Source organism: Ochotona princeps, chromosome 1 (genome assembly GCF_030435755.1).
Source record: "Ochotona princeps isolate mOchPri1 chromosome 1, mOchPri1.hap1, whole genome shotgun sequence".
Taxonomy (NCBI): Eukaryota; Metazoa; Chordata; class Mammalia; order Lagomorpha; family Ochotonidae; genus Ochotona; species Ochotona princeps.
In genome coordinates, this window is record NC_080832.1 from 189396 (window position 1) to 214244 (window position 24849).

At 49.9% G+C, this 24849-nt stretch overlaps 1 protein-coding gene across 1 annotated transcript in view; it reads right to left on the minus strand.

Annotated features, from left to right (window-relative positions):
• Nucleotides 1-20310: 20310 nt before the first annotated feature.
• LOC131477958 (uncharacterized) overlaps nt 20311-24849 on the minus strand; it is a 33304-nt gene continuing 28765 nt past the window's right edge. Inside the window, exons 16-17 of the mRNA XM_058661792.1 lie at nt 23131-23242; nt 20311-21756 (exon numbers count right to left, since the gene is read on the minus strand). Coding sequence (XP_058517775.1) covers nt 21701-21756; nt 23131-23242 — 168 coding nt within the window. The 3' untranslated portion in view covers nt 20311-21700. The remainder of the gene's footprint in view (nt 21757-23130; nt 23243-24849) is intronic.

The following is a 24849-nucleotide window of genomic DNA, read 5'->3' on the forward strand; positions in this document are numbered from 1 at the left end:
TACTCTAAGACAGTACTATCAGCACAACTATTTCCCATAAACAAAATCTAATAAAATACTTGCCCAGGAATACATGACTTCTAAGGTCCTCAGATCCTAAGTTCTTTTATATGACACCTATGACAAAGTACCAAAATCATAAATTTTATCAAGAGTCTAAACCCACATGGACAACATTCCACGTTCTCGGAAGCATGTTGGCAAATGGCTGTGACTAATATTACAAATGACAGCACTCAACTACCAAATCCCAATGCTTTAACAATTACAAGAGTAAGAAGAAAACATCTGTTTACACCAGGGTTGGCAGTTATGCCAGTGGGGTCTTAAATACACCTGTCTGGTTTTCTTAAGGAATATTTTTCTGGTAGTAGGAATTATCTAAGCTTGTTTTACCAATGGTCTTGTATGTCTCAAGTCTAAAAATGATCTATACAAGAACAAAAATACCTGAAAACTAGCTACAAAATAAACCAGTTATACTTATTAACTTTTAATAACACTGTATATGTTGCATTTTCTTTTCCCTCTCATTTTCTTATCATGAAGACTTCTAGAAGCTTGGAGAACACCAGCATGGGATACCTCTCACTGTGAGCAGCAGGGTGTGGGGAAACCACAAAACAAAGCCAATTTCTTTTTTTTTTAAAGATTTATTTGTTTTTATTGGAAAGACAGATTTACAGAGAGCAAGAGAAACAGAGAGAAAGATCTTAAATCCACTGTTTCATTCCCCAAGTGGCCACAATGGCCAGAACTAAGCCAATCCAAAGCCAGGATCCAAGAGCTTCTTCCAGGTCTCCCATGTGGGTACAGGGTCCCAAGGCTTTGGGCCGACTTCCACTGCTTTCCCAGGCCACAAGCAGGGAGCTGGATGGGAAGGGGAGTAACTAAGACACAAACCAGAGCCCATAAGGATCCCAGCACAAGCAAGGCGAGGACTTTAGCCACTGGGCTACTGCGCCAGGGTCAAAGCCAAATTCTGTCACCTACCACAGCAAGGCCTTAACACAGGAAACAATCTCTCTCAGGTAAAGGTCTCTATAAAACAAGAGGGCAAGGATAGCTCCCAGCATTGCTTTGAGGATTAAATGAAGGGACTGGCAGAGACACACCCAAAGCCTGCCCTGTCCTGCCCTGCCGCAGAGGGACAGGGAGAGCATCCATCTGTAAGCACCTGCAGTAGCCTGCCCTGGACCAGACCAAAACCAGGAACCCAGAACTCCATCCAGGTCTCCTCCTTGGTGGCAGCCCCTATGTCCTGGAGGTACCACTCACTGCTTCCCGGGATGCCCAGTAGCAGGAAGCAGAGCCAGGACTCAGAGCCAGCTCTGTGCTGTGAGATAGGGGCATCGCAAGCAGTGACAGAACAACTCACCCCGCCTTGAGTTCCATGTTGGTCTCAGACTCTCCAGAAAACTGCCCCAAAGCCCTTCCTGCTGCCTCGCATTCTGAGGCCGGCTGGAGTGAGCATCCCACTCTCTTCAAAGTGTCCAGACAGATGCTCAGCCGGCAGCCACAGAGCGGGAAGGGCCTTGTGGTGGATGTGTCTCATGTGGCCTCCTCTTCCTCACTTCCTAGGCTTAGATTCAGACCTGAGCGTGCAACTGCATGGCCAGCATCTGGCCCAGGCACTGGTCCTGCAAACGGTGCGAGGCTACTTGGAAACTCCACTGCCAGACAAGGCCCTGGCTCTGTCATTCCACGGCTGGTCGGGGACTGGCAAGAACTTTGTGGCCCGGATATTGGCAGAGAACCTATATAGGGATGGGCAGAAGAGCCCCTGTGTCAGGGTGTTCATTGCCCAAGCAGCCGAGGCGAGGGTCGCCGCCACTGCTGGAGATCACCTCGCGGCGCCTATGGGAGCTGCAGTCGCGCCGCGCCGCGCCCCCTCCCCTTCCCTTGTGCCTGGGCTCTCCAGCCGCGCAGCGTCCCCTCCCCTCACTCGCCGCCGCTGCTGGAGACCCCCCCGAGACCCGCGGCAAGGGTCGCCCGACGCTGCTAGAAACCACCAGCACCCGAGGTGAGTGAGGGTCGCCGCTGCTGCTGGAGACACCAAGTTGCCAAGGCGAGGGTCGCCGAAGCTGCTGGAGACCCCCGGCAGCTGAGGCGAGGGTCGCCGTCGCCGCTGCAGACCCCCATGTAGCCGAGGCGAGGGTCGCCGCCACTGCTGGAGATCCCAGATCCCCTCAACTCGCTGTTTGGGGCTATAGCCGTGCCACATCCCCTCCCCTTCCCTTGCGCCTGAGCTTTCCAGCCGCGTCGCGCCCCCTCCCCACACTCGCTGCCACTGCTCGAGACCCCCCCGGCACCCGAGGCGAGGGTCGCTGCCGCTGCTGGAGACCCCCGGGAGCCGAGGCAAGGGTCGCTTCCGCTGCTGGAGACCCCCAGGACCCGCAGCGAGGGTCGCCACTGCTGCTGGAGATCTATGGCTAATCCCAGCGGCTTCACTTTCCAGGAGCACAGGGGCACAAGCCCCTGCAGCATCCTCTGCTGCTCTCTCAGGAGGATCGGCAGGGAGCTGGACTGCAGAGGAAGCAGCCAGGATTTGAAGCAGCACCCATACAGGCCATCCACCTGGCAGGCTGAGGCTTGACCCACTGGGACAATACCCCGCACCAACGCCCCACACCACAGCACACCACACCAAGCCTTGCTGGACCCTTCAGCAGCTCCTTCACCAGGCTGCTGAAGGTGCCTGTCCTCCTGGCTTGCACAACTTATGCCGTTGCGTGCTGTGAGAGCGGCCGGTACAGACGCGGGATCCAGGCATGTTGTGACTCTACCTGTCCTGGGGAGAAGGACCTCTGTGGAGAACAGATGTCAGCTGTTGGGATGTCTTATGGAAGGTGGCACATCAGCGGTGGCCGACGGTCCACGGATGGAGTCCATGCAGTAGGTGTGTATAACACGAAGGTGTGAAGAGAACAGCTCCCTGACTGGCAGGGCCCGGGGAGCTTCCAGCTGCTTAGCAGGGCTAAGTGGATTCATCTCTGACCACCTTGACACAGTTTTCACTCCCCTTCGCATGGGCACTCAACCACCCCACTATGTAATCTATTGAGGCATTGTCTGCCCCTGTGAGATGGCTTTTACAACCAATGTGAGCTTAAGAGTTAATGTTACTGAGGATGTCCTGGTGAGTGGGCCTTTAACTACACATAGGAGTATAATTAAGTCTGTGCTGTTTACCCATTGCCATAAAATCTGGCCCAGATATTTAGCATGCTTTCTGGGGAATGGCTTGATAAGAGGAACCCTAAAAGTTATCCTGTTACTGTGACCCTAAAGGTCATTCTGCTATGACAAAGAATATAGTTACTGTGACCCTAAAGGCCATACTGCTATGATGAAGAATATAGCTACTGTAACCCTGAAGCCTATCCTGCTAAGGCAAAAAATATAGTTACTGTGGTCTTAAAGGTTAGCCTGTCCTTGCAATTCTTTAGAATATAGAAAATGTAGTTGCTTTAGTTGTTTTCATAAATTTTTAGCTAGAGGAAATACAGGGTGATTTCACTAATATCATAAAGATATATTTTTGATTATTGTTTGATCACTTATGAAGTTGTAGAGCCTGCAGTTGTAGAGGAATGTAATGTTTATAACCTTTTGTCTTAGATCTTCATGTTTTTTCTCTCTTGATGTATTTCTCCCATTTAGTGATAGATAAGTTGAATAAGAATTGTACTAGGAGTGTATTACTGCATAAGATGTGTTGTCTACTGAGAAACTCTTGGTTGCAACGTTGGAATGGATAATGCCTTGTTTAATACTGAAACAATTTGTAGAATTGTCTTTGGAAACACTCACTCATCCATTGTAGAGTTGAAACTTAAATAGAGTAACTTAGCTCATTGCTAACTGCAATTCTTTCCGCCGTTATTTCCCTTGCTTTAACAAACTGTGTGAGCTTACAGACCTAATGGCCAACTAATGTCAATAACCCCAATCCCCATAGACCAAGGCCCCAGACCTTTTAACTCATACAAGATAGGGGTCTGGTTGACACAGGCGGCGCCTAGGTTATAGTCCAGACCTGAGGAGAGCAGATGAAGAATGACAAGCCAAGATAAGCAAGGAATATGGAATCCTTCCTCAATCATTTCTCAAGAAGTTGTAAATTGTGCCCCCCTGAAGCTATGTCAATATGCCCCTAAGAAAAAACTTTGTACTGCTTCTGTATAAATAAAGCGGACAGCTTTCTCGCTTAGTCCACTACGATCAAGGAATCTGGTGGTCCGTCTTCTTTCTTTCTCTCTTCACGCCTCATCCACGCACCCTTCCCGAGCTCCGAACCTCGGCCGGAGCTGGACTCCGGCAGGCCACAGCTGACCAGCAAGAGAAAGAGTCTTGAATCCAGGATGCCCCTGGAGGAGGGTGAAGCACTCCCTGGTGAACAAGAGGGCAGCAGCATCTGGCTGGGGGCTGTGAGGCCAAATTCATGCCTCCAAAGCACATGACAGCGATGGCTGACCCCTCAAGTGCTAGCTAGAGGTAGAAAGGGCAGCTTCGTGCACCCTGTCGTGTGCAGGCAGCACAGGCCCTGAAAGCCCTCCCTTGTGCGGGCCTTGGTGGCTCCCTGGCCATCATCAGATGTGCTGGGCAGCAGGGCTGCATGGTGCAGGGTGCTCTCCGCAGCAGCTGGGGCCTGGGACTTCCTATTGCAGATGGCTGCTGACCTCTGGTGCCTACTTCTCCATCCACCTGCTCCTGGCTTAGGAGCCCACATGCCCAGACACCACCCAGCTAGGCCGAGGAAGGCCGAGTAGTGTATCACATCACCCTAACCACCATCCTACACATGCAAAAATACATGAAGTCGGGGCCCATTGGCGTAGCCTAGTGGCTAAAGCCCTTGCCTTGAACGCAATGGGATCCCATATGAGCACCGGTTCTAAACCTGGCTGCTCCACTTCCCATCCAGCTCCCTGCTTGTGGCCTGGGAAAGCAGTTGGAGGACGGCCCAAACATTTGGGATCCTGCACCTGCGAGGGAGATCCTGAAGAGGTTCCAGGTTCCTGGCTTCGGATTGGCACAGCACCGGCCGTTGTGCTGATTTGGAGAGTGAATCATTGGACGGAAGATCTTCCTCTTTGTCTGTCCTCCTGTCTGTATATCTGAGTTTGGAATAAAAGAAATAAATGTGTGAAAGAAAAAAAGAAAGAAAGAAAGAAAGAAAGAAAGAAAGAGAGAGAGAGAGAGAGAGAGAGAGAATGAGAGAGAGAGAGAAAGAAAGAAAGAAAGAAAGAAAGAAAGAAAGAAAGAAAGAAAGAAAGAAAGAAAGAAAGAAAGAAAGAAGGAAAGAAAGAAAAAGAAAAAGGGCAGCGTTGGGCGCCCTCTCGTGGCCACCAGGACTCACTGCAGGACGCTCATCCAAGGCTGTCCTTCATGGAGGATGGTCCTCTGCTGCCGGACGCCAGCATAGAGGAGGGTCCTGAGCTGCCGAACCCCAGCAGAGAGGAGGGTCCTCCGCTTCTGGACCTAAGCAGAGAGGAGGGTTCTCTGCTGCCGGACCCCAGCAGAGAGGAGGGTCTTTTGCTGCTTTCTCACTTTGGTATCCAGCATTAGAGAAGGGTCCTCTGCTGCTGGATCCCAGCAGGAAGGAGAGTCCTCTGCTGCCGGAACACAGGAAGGATGAGGGTCCTCTGCTGCCAGACCCCAGCAGAGAGGAGGGTCCTCTGGTACCGGACACCAGCAGGAGAGGAGGGTCCTCTGCTGCCGGACCACAGCAGTAATGGAGGGTCCTCTGGAGCGGGACCCCAGCAGGGAGGTGTGTCCTCTGCTGCTGGACTGCAGCAGAGAGGATGGTCCTCTGCTGCCGGACCCCAGCAGAACAGGAAGGTCCTCTGCTGCTTCCTCACTTTGGTGTTCAGCAGGAGATGAGGGTCCTTTGCTGCTTCCTCTCTTCTGGGTTCCAGCAGTAGAGGAGGGTCCACTGCTGCTGTAACCCAGCAAAAGAGGAGTGTCCTCTTCTGCTGGACCCCAGCAGAGAGGAGGGTCCTCTGCTGCTTCCTCTCTGCTATGGTCCAGCAGAGGAGGGTCCACTGCTGCCAGACCCCCACAGTAGAGGAGTGTCCTCTTCTTCCAGACTCCAGCAGCAGAGGATGGACCCCTGCTGCCAGACCCCAGCAGCAGAGAAGGGTCCTCTGGTGCCAGACCCCAGCAGCAGGGGAGGGTCCTCTGTTGCTGGACATCAACAGAAAGGAGGGTCTTCTGCGGCTTCCTCTCTGCTGGGATCCAACTCAGAGGAGGTTCCGCTGCTGCAGTACCCTAGTCCATCAGAGAGTAGGGTCTTCAGCTGCTGGTTTCCAGCAGGAGAGAAGGGTCCTCTGCTGCCAAACACCAGCAGGAGAGGAGGGTCCTCTGCTGCCAGACACCAGCAGGAGAGGAGGGTCCTCTGCTGCCAGACACCAGCAGGAGAGGAGGGTCCTCTGCTGACAGACGCCACAGCAGAGGAGGTTCCTCAACTGCCGGACCCCATCAGGAGAGTAGGGTCCTTAACTGCCGGACCCCAGTAGGGAGGAGGGTCCTCTGCTGCCGGACCGCAGCAGAACAGGAGGGTCCTCTGCTGCTTCCTCTCTTTGGTGTCCAGCATGGGAGGAGGGTCCTCTTCAGCTTCCTCTCTGCTGGGGTTCAGCAGCATGGACCCCAGCAGAGAGGAGGGTCCTCTGCTCCCCCCCTCTGCTGCTGGACCCTAGTAGAGACAAGGGTCCTCTCGTGCTAGACCCCAGCAGAGGAGGGTCCCCTGCTGCTGGACCCCAGGAGAGAGGAGGTTCCTCTGCTGTTGAACCCCATCAGAGAAGAGGGTCCTCTGGAGTTGGACCCCAGCACAGAGAAGTGTTCTGTGGTGCTGGACCCCAGCAGAGAGGAGGGTCCTCTGCTGCTGGACCCCATCAGAGAAGAGGGTCCTCTCGTGCTAGAACTCAGCAGAGATGAGGGTCCTCTGCTGCCGGACTCCAGTAGAGATGAAAGTCATCTGCTGCAGGGTTCCAGCAGGAGAGGAGTGTCCTCTGCTGCTGGACACCAGCAGAGGGAGGTTCATCTGGTGCTGGACCCCAACAGTGATGAGGGTCCTCAGGTGCTGGACCCCAGTAGAGATGAGGGTCCTCTGGTGCTTCCTCTCTGCTCGACCCCAGGAGAGAGGAGGGTCCGCTCATGCTAGACCCCAGCAGAGATGAGCGTCCTTGCTGCTGGATCCCAGCAGCAGTGCAGGGTCCTCTGCTGTCAGACCCCAGTAGGAGTGGAGGGTCCTCAGCTGCCCCACTCCAGCAGCAGAGGGGGGTCCTCTGCTTCTGGACCCCAGCAGAGAGGACGGTCCTCTGCTGCTGAACCCCAGCAGAACAGGAGGGTCCTGTGCTTCCGCGCCCCGGAAAGTTTTCCGGGGACCTCATCTGCGAACGATCAGTGCTAGTCAGCTGGTGTGTAATTCCAGGTCAGAGGGTCCATGGGCAGGCTGACGTGGGACTCGAGATTCCACAGGGATTGGGGGATGCTGAATTAGGATTGAGGTCCAAGAGGGCTGGTGGGTATGCAGACATGGGCCTCCAGGTCTCACGGGCCCATGGGCACACTGATGTGGGACTCTAGCTCCCAGAGAGTCCATGGGCATGCTCACATGGGATTCCTGCTCCCATAGGGCTTGTGGGCTTACTGACTGGGACTCCAGGTCCCTCAGGGCCTCTGGGGTCCGTGATGTGGAACTCCAGCTTCTAGCTCTCCTTGTGCCCTAGGTTGTACCTTGCATGTGAAGACAGACAGCCACTCCCTAGCACAGTGACCCAGCCTGATGCAAGGCCACAAGCGTCCTCCAAACCCTCCTGATCCTTTGTATGCTGGCTGTTCGGCCTTGGAGCCCAATCTTCAAGGGACACATATAAAGGAATTCTGTCCAGGATTCCCACCTGACACTAGGATGGCTGGGGCTGGTCCTTCTAGTGCTCAAAATGCCTCAGCCAACCAGGGGTAGAAAGGACAGCTTATGCGCCCTCTCATGGCCAGCAGAACTCATTGCAGGATGCTCATCCAGGCTCTCCTGCACAAACAAGGGAAACAAACCCAGCCTAAGAGAAATTCACTCTCAAGGACACGCTCTGGAGAGGTTGCACAGAAGTCCCAGGACGGAAGCCCTACGCACACCCTTGGGGTCTGCATTGACAGACAAAAGCAGCCTAGAGCCACAGCACACAGCACAGCACACTCCCTACCTCGCAGGACAGCAACTTTCTTTCGCTTCCTTCCTTCCTGCACGCCTGCCTGGATCTGTCCTGTTTTGTTTGAAGCACAGAGGAACAGAGAGGGAGAGACAGCAATCTTTCTTGCATCTGCTGGCTCACTTCCCCAAGGACCACCACCAGAGCCAGCTGTGGCTGGGTCAGGACAAGCCCAGGAGCCAGGAGCTTCCTCCAGATCTCCCACAGGGGCACAGGGGCACAGGGGCACAAGCCCCTGGCAGCATCCTCCGCTGCTCTCCCAGGAGGATCAGCAGGGAGCTGGACTGCAGGGGAAGCAGTCAGGACTTGAAGCAGCACCCATACAGGCCATCTGCCTGGCAGGCTGAGGATTGAGGCCCTCAGACACCACGCAGCACCACCCCAACCCGCTCCACTGATTCCACCCCTAGCAGCATTCTTCAGCAAGTCTTCCCCAGGCCCGTGAATGTACTTGTCCTCCAGCCTTGCATAACTTTTGCTGTGCGTGCTGAGAGAGCAGAGGGCACCAACATGGCATCCAGGCATGCTGCTACTCTACCTGTCTCATGAGATGGACCTCTGTGGAGAGTACACGTCAGCTGTTGAGGTGTCTTGTGGCAGGTGGCACATCAGTGCCAGCTGATGGTCCCCAGGTGGCCTGCAAGAGAAAGAGTCTTGAATCCAGGATGCCCCTGGAGGAGGGTGAAGCATTCCCTGGTGAACGAAAGGCCAATGGCATTTGGTAGGGGCTGTGGGGCCAAATTACTGCCTCCAATGCACAAGATGGAGATGCCTGACCCCCACCCCCAAGTGTTTCCTAGGAGGCCCTGAAGAAGGCAAAATGGACCTCGTGAGCCCATGCCCGGAGATGGCATGGGAGGGCCTATCTTGTGCAGGCCTTGGTGGCTCCCAGGCCACCGTCATACCTGCTGGAAAGCGAATTGCATGTCCCAGGGTGCTCTCAGAGCAGCAGCTAGGGCCTGGGACTTCCTATTCCAGATGACTGGTGTCCTTTGGTGCTTACTTGCCCTTCCACCTGCTCCATCCTTAGGATTCCACAACCCCAGACACCACCAAGCTAGGCAGAGGAAGGCTGAGTGCTGTATCACCCTAACTGCCATCCCACATATGGAATAATACATGAAGGCCTCTCTGCAGCCCATCCGGGAGCAGTTCCACTTGCTAAAGAAAGCCCAGGCCCTGCCCCTAAGGGTGCTTTGTATGAAAGGGGGTAGTGGCAAGGTTTCCGGGAAGCTCATCTGCGAAAGATCAATGCTAGTCACCCAGTGAGTAACTCCAGGTACCAGAGGGTCCGTGAGCATACTGACATGGGACTCTTGCTCCCAGAGGGTCCGTGGGCATGCTGTCATGGAAATCAAGCTCCCAGAGGTTCCATGGGCACATTGACGTGGGACTCCAACTCCCAGAGTGCCCGTGGGCACACTGACGTTTGTATCAAGCTCCTACAAGACCCATGGGCACAGTGACATGAGACCCCAATTCCCACACTGACGTGGGTCTCCTGCTCTCAGAGGCCCATGAGCACACTAATGTGTGTCTCCAGCTCCCATAGGGACTGTGGGCACTCTGACATGGGACTCCATCTACCACAGGGCCTCTGGGTGCCCTAATGTGGAACTCCAGCTTCACCTAATGGTGAAGACACACAGCTACTTCCTAGCACAGAGGTCCAGGCTGATGCAAGACCACAATCATCCTCCACCCCCTCCTGGACCTTCGTTTGCGGGCTTTTCAGCCTTACCCCAATCTTCCAGTGACAAGTATCCAGGAACACTCTCCAGGACCCCCACCTGACACTAGGATGGCTGGGGCTTGGCTGTCTAGTGCTCAAAAGGAATGAGCCCAACCAGGGGTAGAAAGGACAGCTTATGCGCCCTCTCATGGACAGCAGGACTCACTGCAGGATGCTCCTCCAGGCTCTCCTGCCCACACAAGAGAAACAAACCTGGCCTGAGAGCCATTCACTCTCAAGAACACACTTTGGAGATCTTGCACAGGGGTCTCAGGGCGGAAGCCCTACGCATGCCCTTGGTGTCTGCACTGGCAGACGAAAGCAGTCTACAGCCACAGCACAGCACACAGCACACAGCACACAGCACACTCCCTGCCAGGAGGCCAGTAGCAATCTCTCTCTTCCTGCCTTCTTGCCTGCCTGCTTGGATCTGTCCTGTTTGCTTGGAGCACACAGAAACAGAGAGGGAGAGAGAGCAATCGTTCTTGCATCTGCTGCCTCACCTCCCCAAGCAATACCACCAGAGCCAGCTGTGGCTGGGCTAGGACAAACCCGTTAACCAGAAGCTTCATTAACATGTCCCACAGGGGCACAGGGGCACAAGCCCCTGTGCCACCCTCTGCTGCTCTCCCAGCAGCATCGGCCAGGAGCTGGACTGCAGAGGATGCTGTCAGGTCTTGAAGCAGCACCCATACAGCCGAACTGCCTCACAGGCTGAGGCTTGACACCTTAGGACCCCTCCCCAACTACCAAAACCCACACCACCCGACTCCATCCCTTACCAGGTTCTTCAGCAGCTCCTTCAACAGGCCGGTGAAAGTACCTGTCCCCCTTGCTGGCACAACTTTGGCTGTTCCGTGCTGAGAGAGCAGCGGGCACCAACAAGACATCCAGGCATGCTGCTACTCTACCTCTCGTGGTGAGAAAGGCTCTGTGGAGAAGACACATCAGCTTTTGGGGTTTCTTGGTTCAGTGGCAGCTGATGGTCCACAGGTGGTCTGCAGCAGAAAGAGTCTTGAATCCAGGATGCCCCTGGAGGAGGGTGAAGCATTCCTTGGTGAACGAGAGGGCAGTGGCTTTTGGTAGGAGGCTGTGGAGCCAAGTTCCTGCCTCCAATACACACGACCGAGATGCCTCATCCCACAAATGATTCCTAGGATGCCCTGAAGAAGGGAAAATGTGTTCCATCCAGCAGAGCCAGTTCGTGGACACGGCGAAGGTCTGTGGATGAGTCTCCGACACGGAGAACAGAGATGGTGGAAGTCTCTGAAGTCTCCCCATTTTGCCCTTTGCCCTCTCCTTGTTTACTCTTTCCCCCACACCCTCATGTGCAGAACATTGCGTGCAGCTGAGCCCAATTAGACCAGGTGCTTTTAGCCCCAAGCCCGTTCCCCTAGTGCTCAGCTTAACGAGTGCTAATCATCTCCTTAGCCCACAACAGGACCGCATTTTTTGTTTTAAAGCTGACTTGAATGTGCCTGTCTTAGGTTGTAGACTCTCAGGTTATCAGCCTTACCCGTCATCGGGAATCTCCATAGCATGATGGAGCCCCTGTCTTAGGTTGGTCAGTGCCTGGTTCATCTTACCTGTCACTGGCTGCCATTCAAGCGTTGCCTGCTGCAGATGCACAAACCATACTTGGGGAGGCTGGTAACCCTGTTCCATGGCTAGGAGTGCTTTTAGCTTGGTAGCAATGAGCAGACAGCAGTTCCGGGCTTGGGAAAACATGGCACTACACAGGTGAAACATACATAAAGGATATGATGGGGAACAAGAGGCCCTGACCATAGGAGTATCTTTAGCTCATTAGCAACGAGCAGACAGCAGTTCCTGGGCTTGGGAAGCATTTTGCACTCACATAGGTATTACACACAAAAAGGCATACGATGGGGTACAAGAGGCCTAGACCCAATCTCACAGCATCTGCTGTTCCTCTGCCAACAGATCAACCCACAGTTACAACACAAGGGTGCCCACCCGCTCATGTTCATCAGTAAAGTCCTGTTGTCCGCAACTCTAGCAGTCTGTTCTGCAACCTTGTTCACTGTCACCACGGCAACTGGTGGTGGCGGCTGCTGATGTACTGGCTACGGTGGTCGCCATTATGCCAGTCTCTTTTATTCTTTATCAGGCCAACAGAGGCCTCTCCGTCAGTCCCAACAGGCACAGGCAGGATTCAGGGCAGGGGCTGAATAACAGCAGGATTGCAATTGCCATTCCAGCACGCTGTCAGGGTGCACTGGAACGTGGTGTCATTCACTTCAGAGATGTTTTCTCTGTGTAAGAGAGAAACATGGGGATAACACAGGCAGACACAAGCTTCAAATTCAAGGAGCTGAGGTTCACCCACGTGAGCCAGTCCTCGAGTTCAGAGGAATGATGGAACTAATAGATTCCATAGGAATCATTGCACTCCCAAAAAAGGGAAAACGGGGTGCATGCCAGTGCATGTCCAAACCCCACAAAGCTGCCACGTAGAGAAGCTGGGTATTTTCCCTGTGGTAATAGCAGGGGAAGGATAAGCAAAAGCATGGACAGAGATTGTGCTATTTATAAAGGGAGGGCTAGACCCCCAACAGCTGGGGTCACACACCAGACAGTCTGATAGTCTGGTTAAAATAGAAACTGGCAGGAAATGTCGGGACCCAGTGCTCATAGGAGAAAGAAAAGATAAAGAGCGGGGTGCTTCACAAATACTAACATACTTACATAATATATAAAGGCCTAATATACTTGCCTGAGGGGGATCCTCTCGCTGAAGCCCCAGCAGAGGGGGAGGGCGACACTCTCACTGAGGCCCCAGCAGAGAGGTAGCGGGACTCAGGGGTCCCTCTCACTGAGGCCCCAGAAGACAGGGTCCTGAGGGCGACACTCTCGTTGAGGCTCCAGCAGAGACAGAGGGAGCATCCGAGGGGGATCCTCTTCCTGAGGCCCGAGGAGAGGGGGTCCCGAGGGGTACCTTCTCGCTGAGCAGAGAGGGAGGGGGTGTCCGAGGGGGACCCTCTCACTGAGGTCCCAGCAGAGATGGAAGGGTGCTTAGGGGTCCGTCTCGCTGAGGCCCTAGCAGCGAAGGAGGGAGGGTCCGAGCGGGACCCTCTCCCTGAGGCCCCAGCAGAGTGGACCCCAAGGTGGACGATCTCACTGAGGCCTCAGCAGAGATTGAGGCTCTGGCTGGGAGGGTCCCTCTCGCCGAGGCCCCAGCAGAGAGGGTCCCGAGGGTGACCGCATCGCCGAGGCCCCAGCAGAGAGAGAGAGAGGGGTGAGGGTCCCACTCGCTGAGGCCCCTGCAGAGAGAGGGAGAGTCCAAGGGGTACCTTCTCTCTGAGGCCGCAGCAAAGAAGAGAGACGGGGGTGCCAAGGGTCCCTGTCGCTGAAGCCCCAACAGAGAGAGTGGGGTCCCGAGGGTGACCCTCTGCTGAGGCCCCAACAGCGAAGGATGGGGATTCGAGGGGGACCCTCTCACTGAGGCCCCAGCAGAGTGGGTCCTGAGGGGACCGGCTGTTGCGGCTCAGTTGGAGAATGAATCATCAGATGGAAGATCTTCCTCTCTGTCTCTTCTCCTCTCTGTATATCTGACTTTGGAATAAAATAAATACATCTGTTAAAAAAAAAAAAAGAAAAAGTAAAAGAAAGGGCAGCATCGGGCGCCCTCTCGTGGCCACCAGAATACACTGCAGGATGCTCATCCAAGGCTCTCCTGCCAAATCAAGGGAAGCAGCCCAGCTCAGAGAGGCATTCGCTCTCAAGGACACTCTTTTTAGAGCTTGCACACGAGACCCAGGACCGGAAGCCCTACGCATGCCCTGGGGGTCTGCATTGACAGACAAAAGCAGTCTAGAGTCACAGCACAGCACACAGCTCACAGCATACTCCCTCGCAGGAGGCCGTCAGCTTTCTGTCTTTTCCTTCCTCCCTCTTGCCTCCCTCTGCCCTCTTTCCTTGGAAGCACACAGGAACAGAGAGGGAGAGACGAGGGATCCAGGCATGTTGCTACTCTACCTGTCCTGGGGAGAAGGACCTCCGTGAAGAACAGATGTCAGCTGTTGGGATGTCTTGTGGCAGGTGGCACATCAGTGCCAGCTGATGGTCCCCAGGTGGCCTGCAAGAGAAAGAGTCTTGAATCCAGGATGCCCCTGGAGGAGGGTGAAGCACTCCCTGGTGAACAAGAGGGCAGCAGCATCTGGCTGGGGGCTGTGAGGCCAAATTCGTGCCTCCAAAGCACATGACAGCGATGGCTGACCCCTCAAGTGCTAGCTAGAGGTAGAAAGGGCAGCTTCGTGCACCCTGTCGTGTGCAGGCAGCACAGGCCCTGAAAGCCCTCCCTTGTGCGGGCCTTGGTGGCTCCCTGGCCATCATCAGATGTGCTGGGCAGCAGGGCTGCATGGTGCAGGGTGCTCTCCGCAGCAGCTAGGGCCTGGGACTTCCTATTGCAGATGGCTGCTGACCTCTGGTGCCTACTTCTCCATCCACCTGCTCCTGGCTTAGGAGCCCACATGCCCAGACACCACCCCGCTAGGCCGAGGAAGGCCGAGTAGTGTATCACATCACCCTAACCGCCACGCCACACATGCAAAAATACATGAAGCTGGGGCCCATCAGCGTGGCCTAGCGGCTCTTCGGCCTTGGAGCCCTGATCTTCCAACAACACGTGCCCCGGAATACTGTCCGGGAACCCCACCTGATGCTAGGATGGCTTGGGTTGGGCTGTCTAGAGCTCAGAAGGCCTGAGCCCACCAGGGGTAGAAAGGGCAGCTTGGGACCTGGCGCCGTAGCCTAGCTGGTAAAGTCCTTGCCTTGAATGCGCCGGGATCCCATATGGGCACCGGTTCTAATCCTGGCGGCCCACTTCCCATCTAGCTCCCTGCTTGTGGCCTGGGAAAGCAGTCGAGGATGGCCCAAAGCTTTGGGACCCTGCACCCTCGTGGGAGACCTGGAAGAAATTCCAGGTTCCCGGCTTTGGATCCTCACGCACCGACCGTTGCAGCTCAGTTGGGGAGTGAATCATCAGATGGAAGATCTTCCTCTCTGTCTCTTCTCCTCTCTGTATATCTGACTTTGGAATAAAATAAATACATCTGTTAAAAAAAAGGGGGGGGGGGAGATTTGCGTGCCCTCTCGTGGCCACTAGGACTCACTGCAGGATGCTCATCCAAGGCTCTCCTGCCAAATCAAGGGAAGCAGCCCAGCTCCAGCTCAGAGAGGCATTAGCTCTCAAGGACACTCTTTTTAGAGCTTGCACACGAGACCCAGGACCGGAAGCCCTGTCCACGCCCTGGCGGTCTGCAAAGACAGACAAAAGCAGTCTAGAGCCACAGCACAGCACACAGCACACAGCATGCTCCCTCGCAGGAGGCCGGCAGCCTTCTGTCTTTTCCTTCCTCCCTCTTGCCTCCCTCTGCCCCCTTTTCTTGGAAGCACACAGGAACAGAGAGGGAGAGACGAGCAATCTTTCTTGCATCTGCTGGCTCACTTCCCCAAGGACCACCACCAGAGCCAGCTGTGGCTGGGTCAGGACAAGCCTAGGAACCAGGAGCTTCCTCCAGATCTCCCACAGGGACACAGGGGCACAAGCCCTGGCAGCATCCTCCGCAGCTCTCCCAGGAGGATCGGCAGGGAGCTGGACTGCAGAGGAAGCAGCCAGGATTTGAAGCAGCACCCATACAGGCCATCCGCCTGGCAGGCTGAGGCTTGACCCACTGGGCCAATACCCCGCACCAACACACCACACAACACCACACCACACCACAGCACACCACACCAAGCCTTGCTGGACCCTTCAGCAGCTCTTTCGCCAGGCTGCTGAAGGTGCCTGTCCCCCTGCCTTGCACAACTTATGCTGTTGCGTGCTGTGAGAGCGGCCGGTACAGACGAGGGATCCAGGCATGTTGCTACTCTACCTGTCCTGGGGAGAAGGACCTCCGTGAAAAACAGACGTCAGCTGTTGGGATGTCTTGTGGCAGGTGGCCCATCCGTGGTGTCCGATGGTGAATGGCTGACCAGCAGGAGAAAGAGTCTTGAATCCAGGATGCCCCTGGAGGAGGGTGAAGCACTCCCTGGTGAACAAGAGGGCAGCAGCATCTGGCTGGGGGCTGTGAGGCCAAATTCGTGCCTCCAATACACATGACAGGGATGGCTGACCCCCTCAAGTGCTAGCTAGCGGTAGAAAGGGCAGCTTTGTGTTAGGAGCCACAGACTTATGGGCCTTAGACTTGGCCTACCTGACAGCCTGTTGCATTGCAAAAGCCTGCAAGCAGGGCTACATCAAGCTGGATATTAGGCCAAAACTTCCTCTGTTGAGCAAGCTGAATCGAACCTCCACCCTTGTTCCTGTTCAAATAATTTGTTCCTCCCCTGTTTCAATATAGCTGATTAGTTCCTTCCCTGCTTCAGTGAAGATAATTACTCCCAGGAAGCCCCTCCCTTTCTCCCCCTCCCCTAGAGAAGAAGGTATATATATGAGGAGTAAAAATAAAGAAAGAGGCACTTTTTTCCACCAAGTACGAGTGTCCGTGGGTTTCTTGGGCCAGCAGCCCGGTGCTAGCAGCCCAACATTCCCAGTCTACCCTCAGGGTTTGAGCGTTTTGTCCCGCAGGTCAGGACAGCTTTGCACACCCGCACCCTCTCATGGCCACCAGGACTCACTGCAGGATGCTCATCTAGGCTCTCCTGCCAAAACAAGGGAAACACCCCAGCTCAGAGAGGCATTCCTTCTCAGGGACACTCTTTTGAGAGCTTGCACCGGAGTCCCATGACGGAAGCCCTACGCACGCCCTGGGGGTCTGCATTGGCAGTCAAAAGCAGTTTAGAGCCACAGCACACAGCACACTGCTTCCCAGGATTCGGCAGCTTTCTGTCTATTCCTTCCTGCTTGCCTCCTGTTGTTATTTTAAAAGCAAGGCATGCTTTGTGATGACTCTAATAGACTAACTTGGATTGTTGGAGCTGCTTCCTAGTTCCTCTCTGGTGTAATGTGGGACATCTTAGGGTTTTTGTTTACTTTTTTTCCTCTTATTTGAGGGGACAGAGTGTGTGGGGCCTTTTTTAGTCTTGTTTTTTTATTTCCTTACCCAGTGGACAGCCCTTAAGGGAGGAGGATGGATTGATTCCACATTCCACTTGCTAGACCTAGTGTAGAAGACACGTTCCCCAGCTGGTGCTCTTAGGAAGGAGTTCGGTAAATGCCTCTTTAATAACATACTCCTTTTTGAAACTTGCCTTTTCTCTCTGCCCTTGAGTGGATCCAGTATTTGATGAAACTCATCGAAGTGGCTGGAACCTGCCTTGTCCATCCTCTCTGTTCTAGGATTCACTGTGTATGTGACTGTGACTTTCAGAGAAATTTGTTTGTCATTTCCTGATTTTTTTTTTTGGAAATTAATTGCTGACTTCTTTCACTGATAAGTGTTGTACCTTTTGAAATATACCAAATGCATTAAGTTCATAATTTAAAAAATTCTTTCCATGTCAGTCAGTGTCTTACATGCTTAGCATTGATTTTCAATTCATGGCGTTATGGTGTTCCTAGATCCCAGTGAAAGACCTGGTGTGTAGAGGAAACATGAGGGGTGGTGCTAGGAGACAGATCTGTGGGGACTGATACACATCCTCTTTCAGGTTAACAGGGTGCAGACCTGCTTCATTAAGAAGCTGAGGGTGTCACCAAGGACTATCAGTACGAGCACCTAGGACTACACCCTACTGCCAAGGAGACCACGGGGAAATGGAGTGCCTCCGGAGGCCAAGAACTCTGAGGTCACCCACCCCCATTTGGATCTACCACATGGGATAGAAGAAGCCCAAGTCCTGCCTTGCAGGATCCAAGGTCATTGGAACAACAACCAGGATCCCTGAGCGGTCCGCAGAAACAGAAGAACAGTAAACTTCCTTCAGGACTAGGGAGAGGAGCTTTCTCTGGTCCTTGCCTGTTTCCAACTTTGGGTCCCCACCCTCTCCCAATGACCATCAGGATCGCTCCAGACACCCCTCAAAACAAACAAACAAACTAGAATAGATAGCAGAGAATAACAAGGAAAGCTTAGAAACAGACAGGAAACGGTTAGCGGGGATGCACTTATAACTCACTGGGTGGGACACAAAGATTACTCACTCCTCACTGGGGTATTGAAGATTTCTCTGCACACCCCTCCTATAACTGTTCACCTAAACTGTTGACATATGTCTTGTTATAGTTACACTACCCAAAAAACAGCCAGGTTCAGAGAAACCATGCTTCAATGCTATAAACTGCTAACTACTAAAACTGGAATAGACATGAGACAGCTGAATGGCGATCTATAGCCATTTTGAGGTGTATAGAACAGGATTGAATATAAACCAAAATGGAAATGTCTATGAAGAGGTCACAGGTTGTGGTTGAAAACCTGCATTTTCCTATTAACATGTTGGTTAATCAATACCATGTCAATTAATGCCATAATGTTGTAATTGGTTGTAAATATTATGTTGGGGTTTTTAATTGGGATGATACTCTGATGGCTCTACCTTCAGACCAGAGATGGTCTCACCAAGAAACCATTGAACTTACCAGGACAATAAGATGCTGGACTGTGTGCTTGGTAAATACCTCCAGTGAAAGAATGTCAACTGAATTTGAACTGTGGAAGTGCAATAAGGTGGAGCAATCCACCGTGGGGGGAGGGTTTGGGGAGGGGTGGGGGGAATCTCAGTGCATATAAAAATGTGCCACATAATGCAAGGTAATTAAAAAAAAGAAGCTGAGGGTGGGACTGGGTGGGGAGACACGTAACAAGAGGACCAGTCATGAGAATCCCCTTACTTTTGTTTTGTGTAAGAAAAACGGTAGAGAAGCCACTTGAGGCTCTCTAGTTTAATAAAAATCATGGAGTCTTAAGAAGACTTCCTAAGTGTTAATAGGGATTTTATCAGCTAGTTTCAGTTGCAGTCTCGAATTCTAAAAAATGCTTAGATAACCTTTTCCACCTTCCTCAAATCCTAATTCTTATAGATTTATTAGTGTGGAACCAATGCTTTCTCATGTCTCAATTCTTTGCATATGCATTCTTTTCAGATGCATTAGACAAACAAAACCCTTCACACACACACACACACACACACAAACAAAACAAAACAAAAAGAATGCTAGCCCCTTCCAAGATGCTCTTCCTGTTCTCTGGCCCTGGGGAATGGGCCTGCAGAGCTGCTGTGTAAACATGGGGGAGTATAGGGTTCCATCTGTCTCACCCTTCCTGGGGAAAGGTAGACCTCTTAAGAGTTATTGGAAGTGAGTCGTGTTTACTGTGTGGAATCTACAAGGAAGCATGAAAACTGAGAAATTGTGAAATAATGTGGTTATGTGTATAATAACAATGTGTTTATGATTATTCCTGCAGTATCCTTAGAAAACGCTGGCCTATAGAATGGAGAGTTGGGTGGGTACTTGTCACAACAATTCAGTCTCAGCTTGGATACCCACATCCCATACTAGAATATCAAGTACTGCACTTCCAAAACAGTGGCTACTGTGCACCCTCGGAGGCCCCTGGGACACTGTCATCCATGCTGGAGCTGTAAACTAACTGCTAAACTTCAGAAAAGTGCAGTGTTGAGGCCAATGGATACAAAACTCTGTGTGCTGGTCCTGCTGCCTGCAGACAGTGGTACTATCATTCAGTAATAATAATGACTGCTTCTCTTAGAACATTCTGGTATGTTGTAGATCCTAATGAAGTTCCATCCTCCACTAATATGAGCCTGACCTTGCCCCTTGTACCTCTAGACTTTGCCCAACTGATCCTTAGCAAACGTGTAGCAAGTAGTGCTTTGAATGGTCTGACACATCCCTTGTTGTAGGAACTCTTTCTCCTCCATATATGAGAGGCAGGGTCTACCTGTTGATGCCAAGGAGACCAAGGCAAAGCCCACATGACATGAAAGCCTGTAAGTGTCTCTGTAGTGCTGTCAGTTCAATGAAGGCCCTTGAATGGCCCAGGTAAGAAAGAAGGACTACCCAGATAAGCCTCCAGTAACCCAATAATCAGAAGAAGTAAAGTGATTAGCAAAGCCAGTAAGTTGTTGGTGATTTTATTTCATCAAGAAAAGACACATACAATGGCATAAATACAGATGATCAAAGGACAATTAGAAACTTGAGCTAGTGCAACACTGTATTTTTGTTATCAAATACTAGACTTGTGAAATATCAATATGTAGTCATTCAACCAATTTAGTGTACTTAAGAATATACTGCTTGTTGTCACAAATTTTATTTGTATATATTTGTTACAATTGTCATTTACTACGTATGTATGGTTTAGGATTTTAAAAGTCATCATAAGAACGTCCAGGACACTGAGAATAGTTATAGAACTGATACAAAGCACTTGTACCAATGTTTGGCCCTGTGTGCCTTATTCTATTTACTATCTGAGATTTGGGGATGGTATTTCTATAATGCATAAATTTTGGTACATTAAAATTTACATTTTCAGAATAATTCAATGTTTTTGGTTATTTCAACATGTGTCCTTTAAATACTTTTTAAATAAGAAAAATAGGTATTTTAGAAAAATATTATTAGGAAAAGTCAAATAGATATTTCTGGAAAGTCAAATATATAGTGAACAAATAGATATTAAGAATCAAACAGGTATTTCTGAACAGTCAGATCGATACTGATGAACAAATAGATATTAAGGGTCAAATAGGTGTTCATAAATAATCAAATAATTGAATCAACGAGGTACTGATGAATAAAGAGATCTTAAGGAAAAGCCAAGTAGATATTAATAAAAAGTCAAAATAGGTAGTAATGAACATTTAAGTATATATGGCACCACTGATTTTTAAGCTTAGACACTTGTAATATCGCTTTATGGTTTATAATTGTGCCATATATTGAGTCTTGAAACAGTTCTAAATTATTTGAGTCATGAATTTGACTAGGTAGGTTATTTGTTCAGGAAGCTTATTTTGGTTTGGGGATATCATTTGCATATTCAAAAATGTATAGATGTAACACAACAATGTATGAACTGATTTTAATGGATTTTTAGTTGGTAAAAACAAAGTAGGATTGGACACATTAAAAGCACATTTTGTATAAAAATGTTCTTAAATTTGTGTAGGGCATATCAAATAGCACACAAAGAAAGGTATAAAAAGGTAATAAAGAAAAGCATAAAATGGAATTAACAATTTGAGATGATAGTGGTTCAAAATTTTAAATTCATGCAAATATTTCCAATAAGATGTATTTTCATAAATTTTTTCAGACTTTGTGAAAAAGTTTATGAAAACACAAATTATTTTTCAAATGCATGAATTTAATTTTTTGACCAAAAATCTCATCTGTTAAATTCCATTTTTATCCTTTCCATTTTTGTCTTTTTATAGCATTTTTGTAGGAGCCGTTTGATGTTCCCTTGTGTAGGAGTGATGGTAACACTCTGAGCTCCTGTGTTGGAGGATGCTCAGTGAGTACTCCATTAAGAACAGATCATGTAAGATGGCAAGCAGAAAGGTGGTCTGAATTTAAGGTGCTTCATGACCAATCTTTATCAAGAAAATCCATTTTGTCTTGAAAAAAGGTAAAGATGTCAGTCACCCTTAGGAAAATCCGGTAAATAGTTTTAAAGAAGTTTTAGTGTGAAAAGAAGTATGGGTATGCAAAGTCATATGTAAATGTGTAGATGTTAATACTAAATGTCTCAGTAGAATGTAGAGTTAGATGGGCCCATTCTAGATGTGGGCTTTCCATCTTCCATATCCGGGTCTTTTAGTCAATTAATGTGATGTCCACACGCTCAAAGTCAACAGATCGCTCCATTTCCTCTGGTGAGAGAAAAACAAAAGATTATTTTGGTATCAATGGTCTCAATTTTTCAGTCATCCTAACTAATAGATTACATTTTCCTAACAATGTCTCTTAAACAATTGAAAAACGTCATAAAACCATGAGAAGGCACAAATCTGAAGGAATCAATCATGTATATTTTCAGGACAGGCATGACATTTTACATTGTGAAAAGCATTTATCACATGAAAGCAAGGCTGTTTTTCTCAACAATTCTAGTTCTGTTAAAACTGTTTCCATGCACACTGAAGGCATACAGCCCCAAGGGTCACTGACTGGAGCAGCGGAGGGCGGGAGAAGAAATAAAAAAGGAATAGTGGAAGCTATTTTAGGGCATATTGATTCTATGTATAGTGAAGTTCAGGGCGTGTGTGATAAGGAGAATTCAAAGTATGATTATATTGTCATTGACAAAGCTTGTGTTGCTCAAAACAGTCTTCCCCCAAATATGAAAACTGCATACAAAAAAAAAAGGTCTGAAATTCAAAATATTTCCATGAAAATAAGCTGAAATAGTATTGTTGGTTCAATTACCTGGACTCCTGAAACCCATGCAGAATAGTTAGGTTAAGTTCCTGATTTTGGCACAACCCAAACTCACACAATGTTTTCAATAGTGAAGGAAGTTAAGTGGGAAGTATCTCTCTCTCTTCAGGAATCTGTCTCTTAATAAATAATGTGTTAACTCATGCTTAAATTTCATTAATCTGTGTACTTTGTGAGGAACCCTTTAAAAAAAGGGGTTCGACAAAACCTGTTGTAAAATCTTAGGTCCTGGGCCCATCAGTGTGGCCTAGTGGCTAAAGTCCTCGCCTTGAATGCGCCAGGATCCCATAAGGGCACCGGTTCTAATCCCGGCAGCTCCACTTCCCATCCAGCTTCCTGCTTGTGGCCTGGGAAAGCAGTCCAGGACGGCCCAAAGCTTTGGGACCCTGCACCCACATGGGAGACCCGGAAGAGATTCCAGGTTCCCGGCTTCAGATCGGCACGCACCAGCTGTTGCGGCTCAGTTGGGGAGTGAATCATCGGATGGAAGATCTTCCTCTCTGTCTCTCCTCCTCTCCGTATATCCGGCTTTCCAATAATAATAAATCTTTAAAAAAAAAAAATCTTAGGTCCTGTGTTGTACAATAGGATGCATCTTGAAGCAGTTAGAATTAGCACTTGCTTTCTGAAAACAGTTGGCTTAGCCTCTCTTTTGTTTCACATCCACGTGACACCATCCTGGGCCTGTGAGTGAGCTTGTGGACAAGGGCCTCACTGCCCTGTGAACATGCCGTGGACTCCAAGACAGCCTGAAGACCTGTCAGGGCACAGCAGTGTCATCAAGTGTCAATGGGTCAGTATGATACCTGAGGTGTCCTGGACGTTGTCCTGATTTTCTATGTCTTCTCCCATGGGGGAAGTCAGTTTGTGTCCAAAAATCCTTGTGTAGTTTTCAATTAAATATTGTATAAGTGTAACCTGTTACATGAAAGACAACAACAAAACATCTATCATTTTAAAATCATAATCTACATATAAATTGTGTAACCCACAAAAGCATAACATTTAGAATTCCAAGAAAGATTGAAATTGACATAAAAATGTGAATTCATTTTCTGTATGGAATTTCTGTATGTAATGATGAGAAAATGTAGAAATTTTGGGCATAGACCTTTTCAAAAGACTAAAATCTTGACTTCTGCAACAACATGGATACACAGAAATCACTGTTAGTGAAATAACCTAGATTTTTTTTTAAAGATTTATTTTATTTTTATTACAAACTCAGATATACAGAGAGGAGGAGAGACAGAGAGGAAGATCTTCCATCCGATGTTTCACTCCCCAAGTGAGCCACAATGGGCCGGTGTGCGCCGATCCGATGCTGGGAACCAGGAACCTCTTCCAGGTCTCCCATGTGGGTACAGGGTCCCAATGCATTGGGCCGTCCTGGACTGCTTTCCCAGGCCACAAGCAGGGAGCTGGATGGGAAGTGGAGCTGCCGGGATTAGAACCGGCGCCCATATGGGATCCCGGGGCGCATTCAAGGTGAGGACTTTAGCCGCTAGGCCACGCTGATGGGCCCAATAACCTAGATTTTTTTTTTGAAAGATGTATTTTATTTCCATTACAAAGTCAGATATACTGAGAGGAGGAGAGACAGAGAGGAAGTGGAGCGGCCGGGATTAGAACCAGCAGTCATATGGGATCAAGGCGAGGACCTTAGCCACTAGGCCACGCTGCCGAGCCCAATAACCTAGATTTTTAAAAAGGCGAAAAGCTCCATTTCCTCTAATCTCTGATATTAACCTACATATACATATTTTGCTTGTATGAGTAAACTTGACATCTTTTAATTTATTGCTTATAGCACTTTTCCATAATCCTGATGAACAGTGATTCCTTTCTGTTTTTACTTGCTGAACTCTAATGGCACATTAAGCCTTTCACTACAAAGTAATAAAAATGTTACCACAAAATTTCAAGATAAAGGAAAGAAGGCAAGAGAAGAAAAGATAAATTGAAGCATCTAATTCCTAACATTTTATCTGTGAACTATGCTAAATGTGTGATTACTTCTAATCAATGCAGTCACCTCATTTGTGGATTGAGTTATTTTTACTTCAATGAATACACATTTATAGATAATTTTCAATGGAGCTTCCTAAGTGAAGCCGCATATCCACACTATAAATTGTGAAGTGTCCAACACAAACACACTCAGGATATTCACTTCTTAAGTAAAGCGGTGTCAGCCTGGCACACAGGCAGGGACTCAGTGAACGCTTTCCATAAGAAAGGAGGCTGCTGGAGATAAAATGTCTCCTTGTGCTGCAGTCCCTCCAGTAGCTCTGCCTAAGCTCTGCTTTGCTCAGAGCAGAGAAGTCACAATTGGCCTGTTGGGATCTCATTAGGATGTTTTGGAATCTTTGCTTAATTTTCACTTTCCATGAGCAGAAATAGAATTGGACATCTCTCAGGAGGAGTCACAGCAGAGGAAGGTCAGGGGGCAGCCATTTTGTTCAGGTGCTTGACTGTCACCCGGGTGCTGTGCTCTACAGTGACTGTTATTACATAATGAAAAA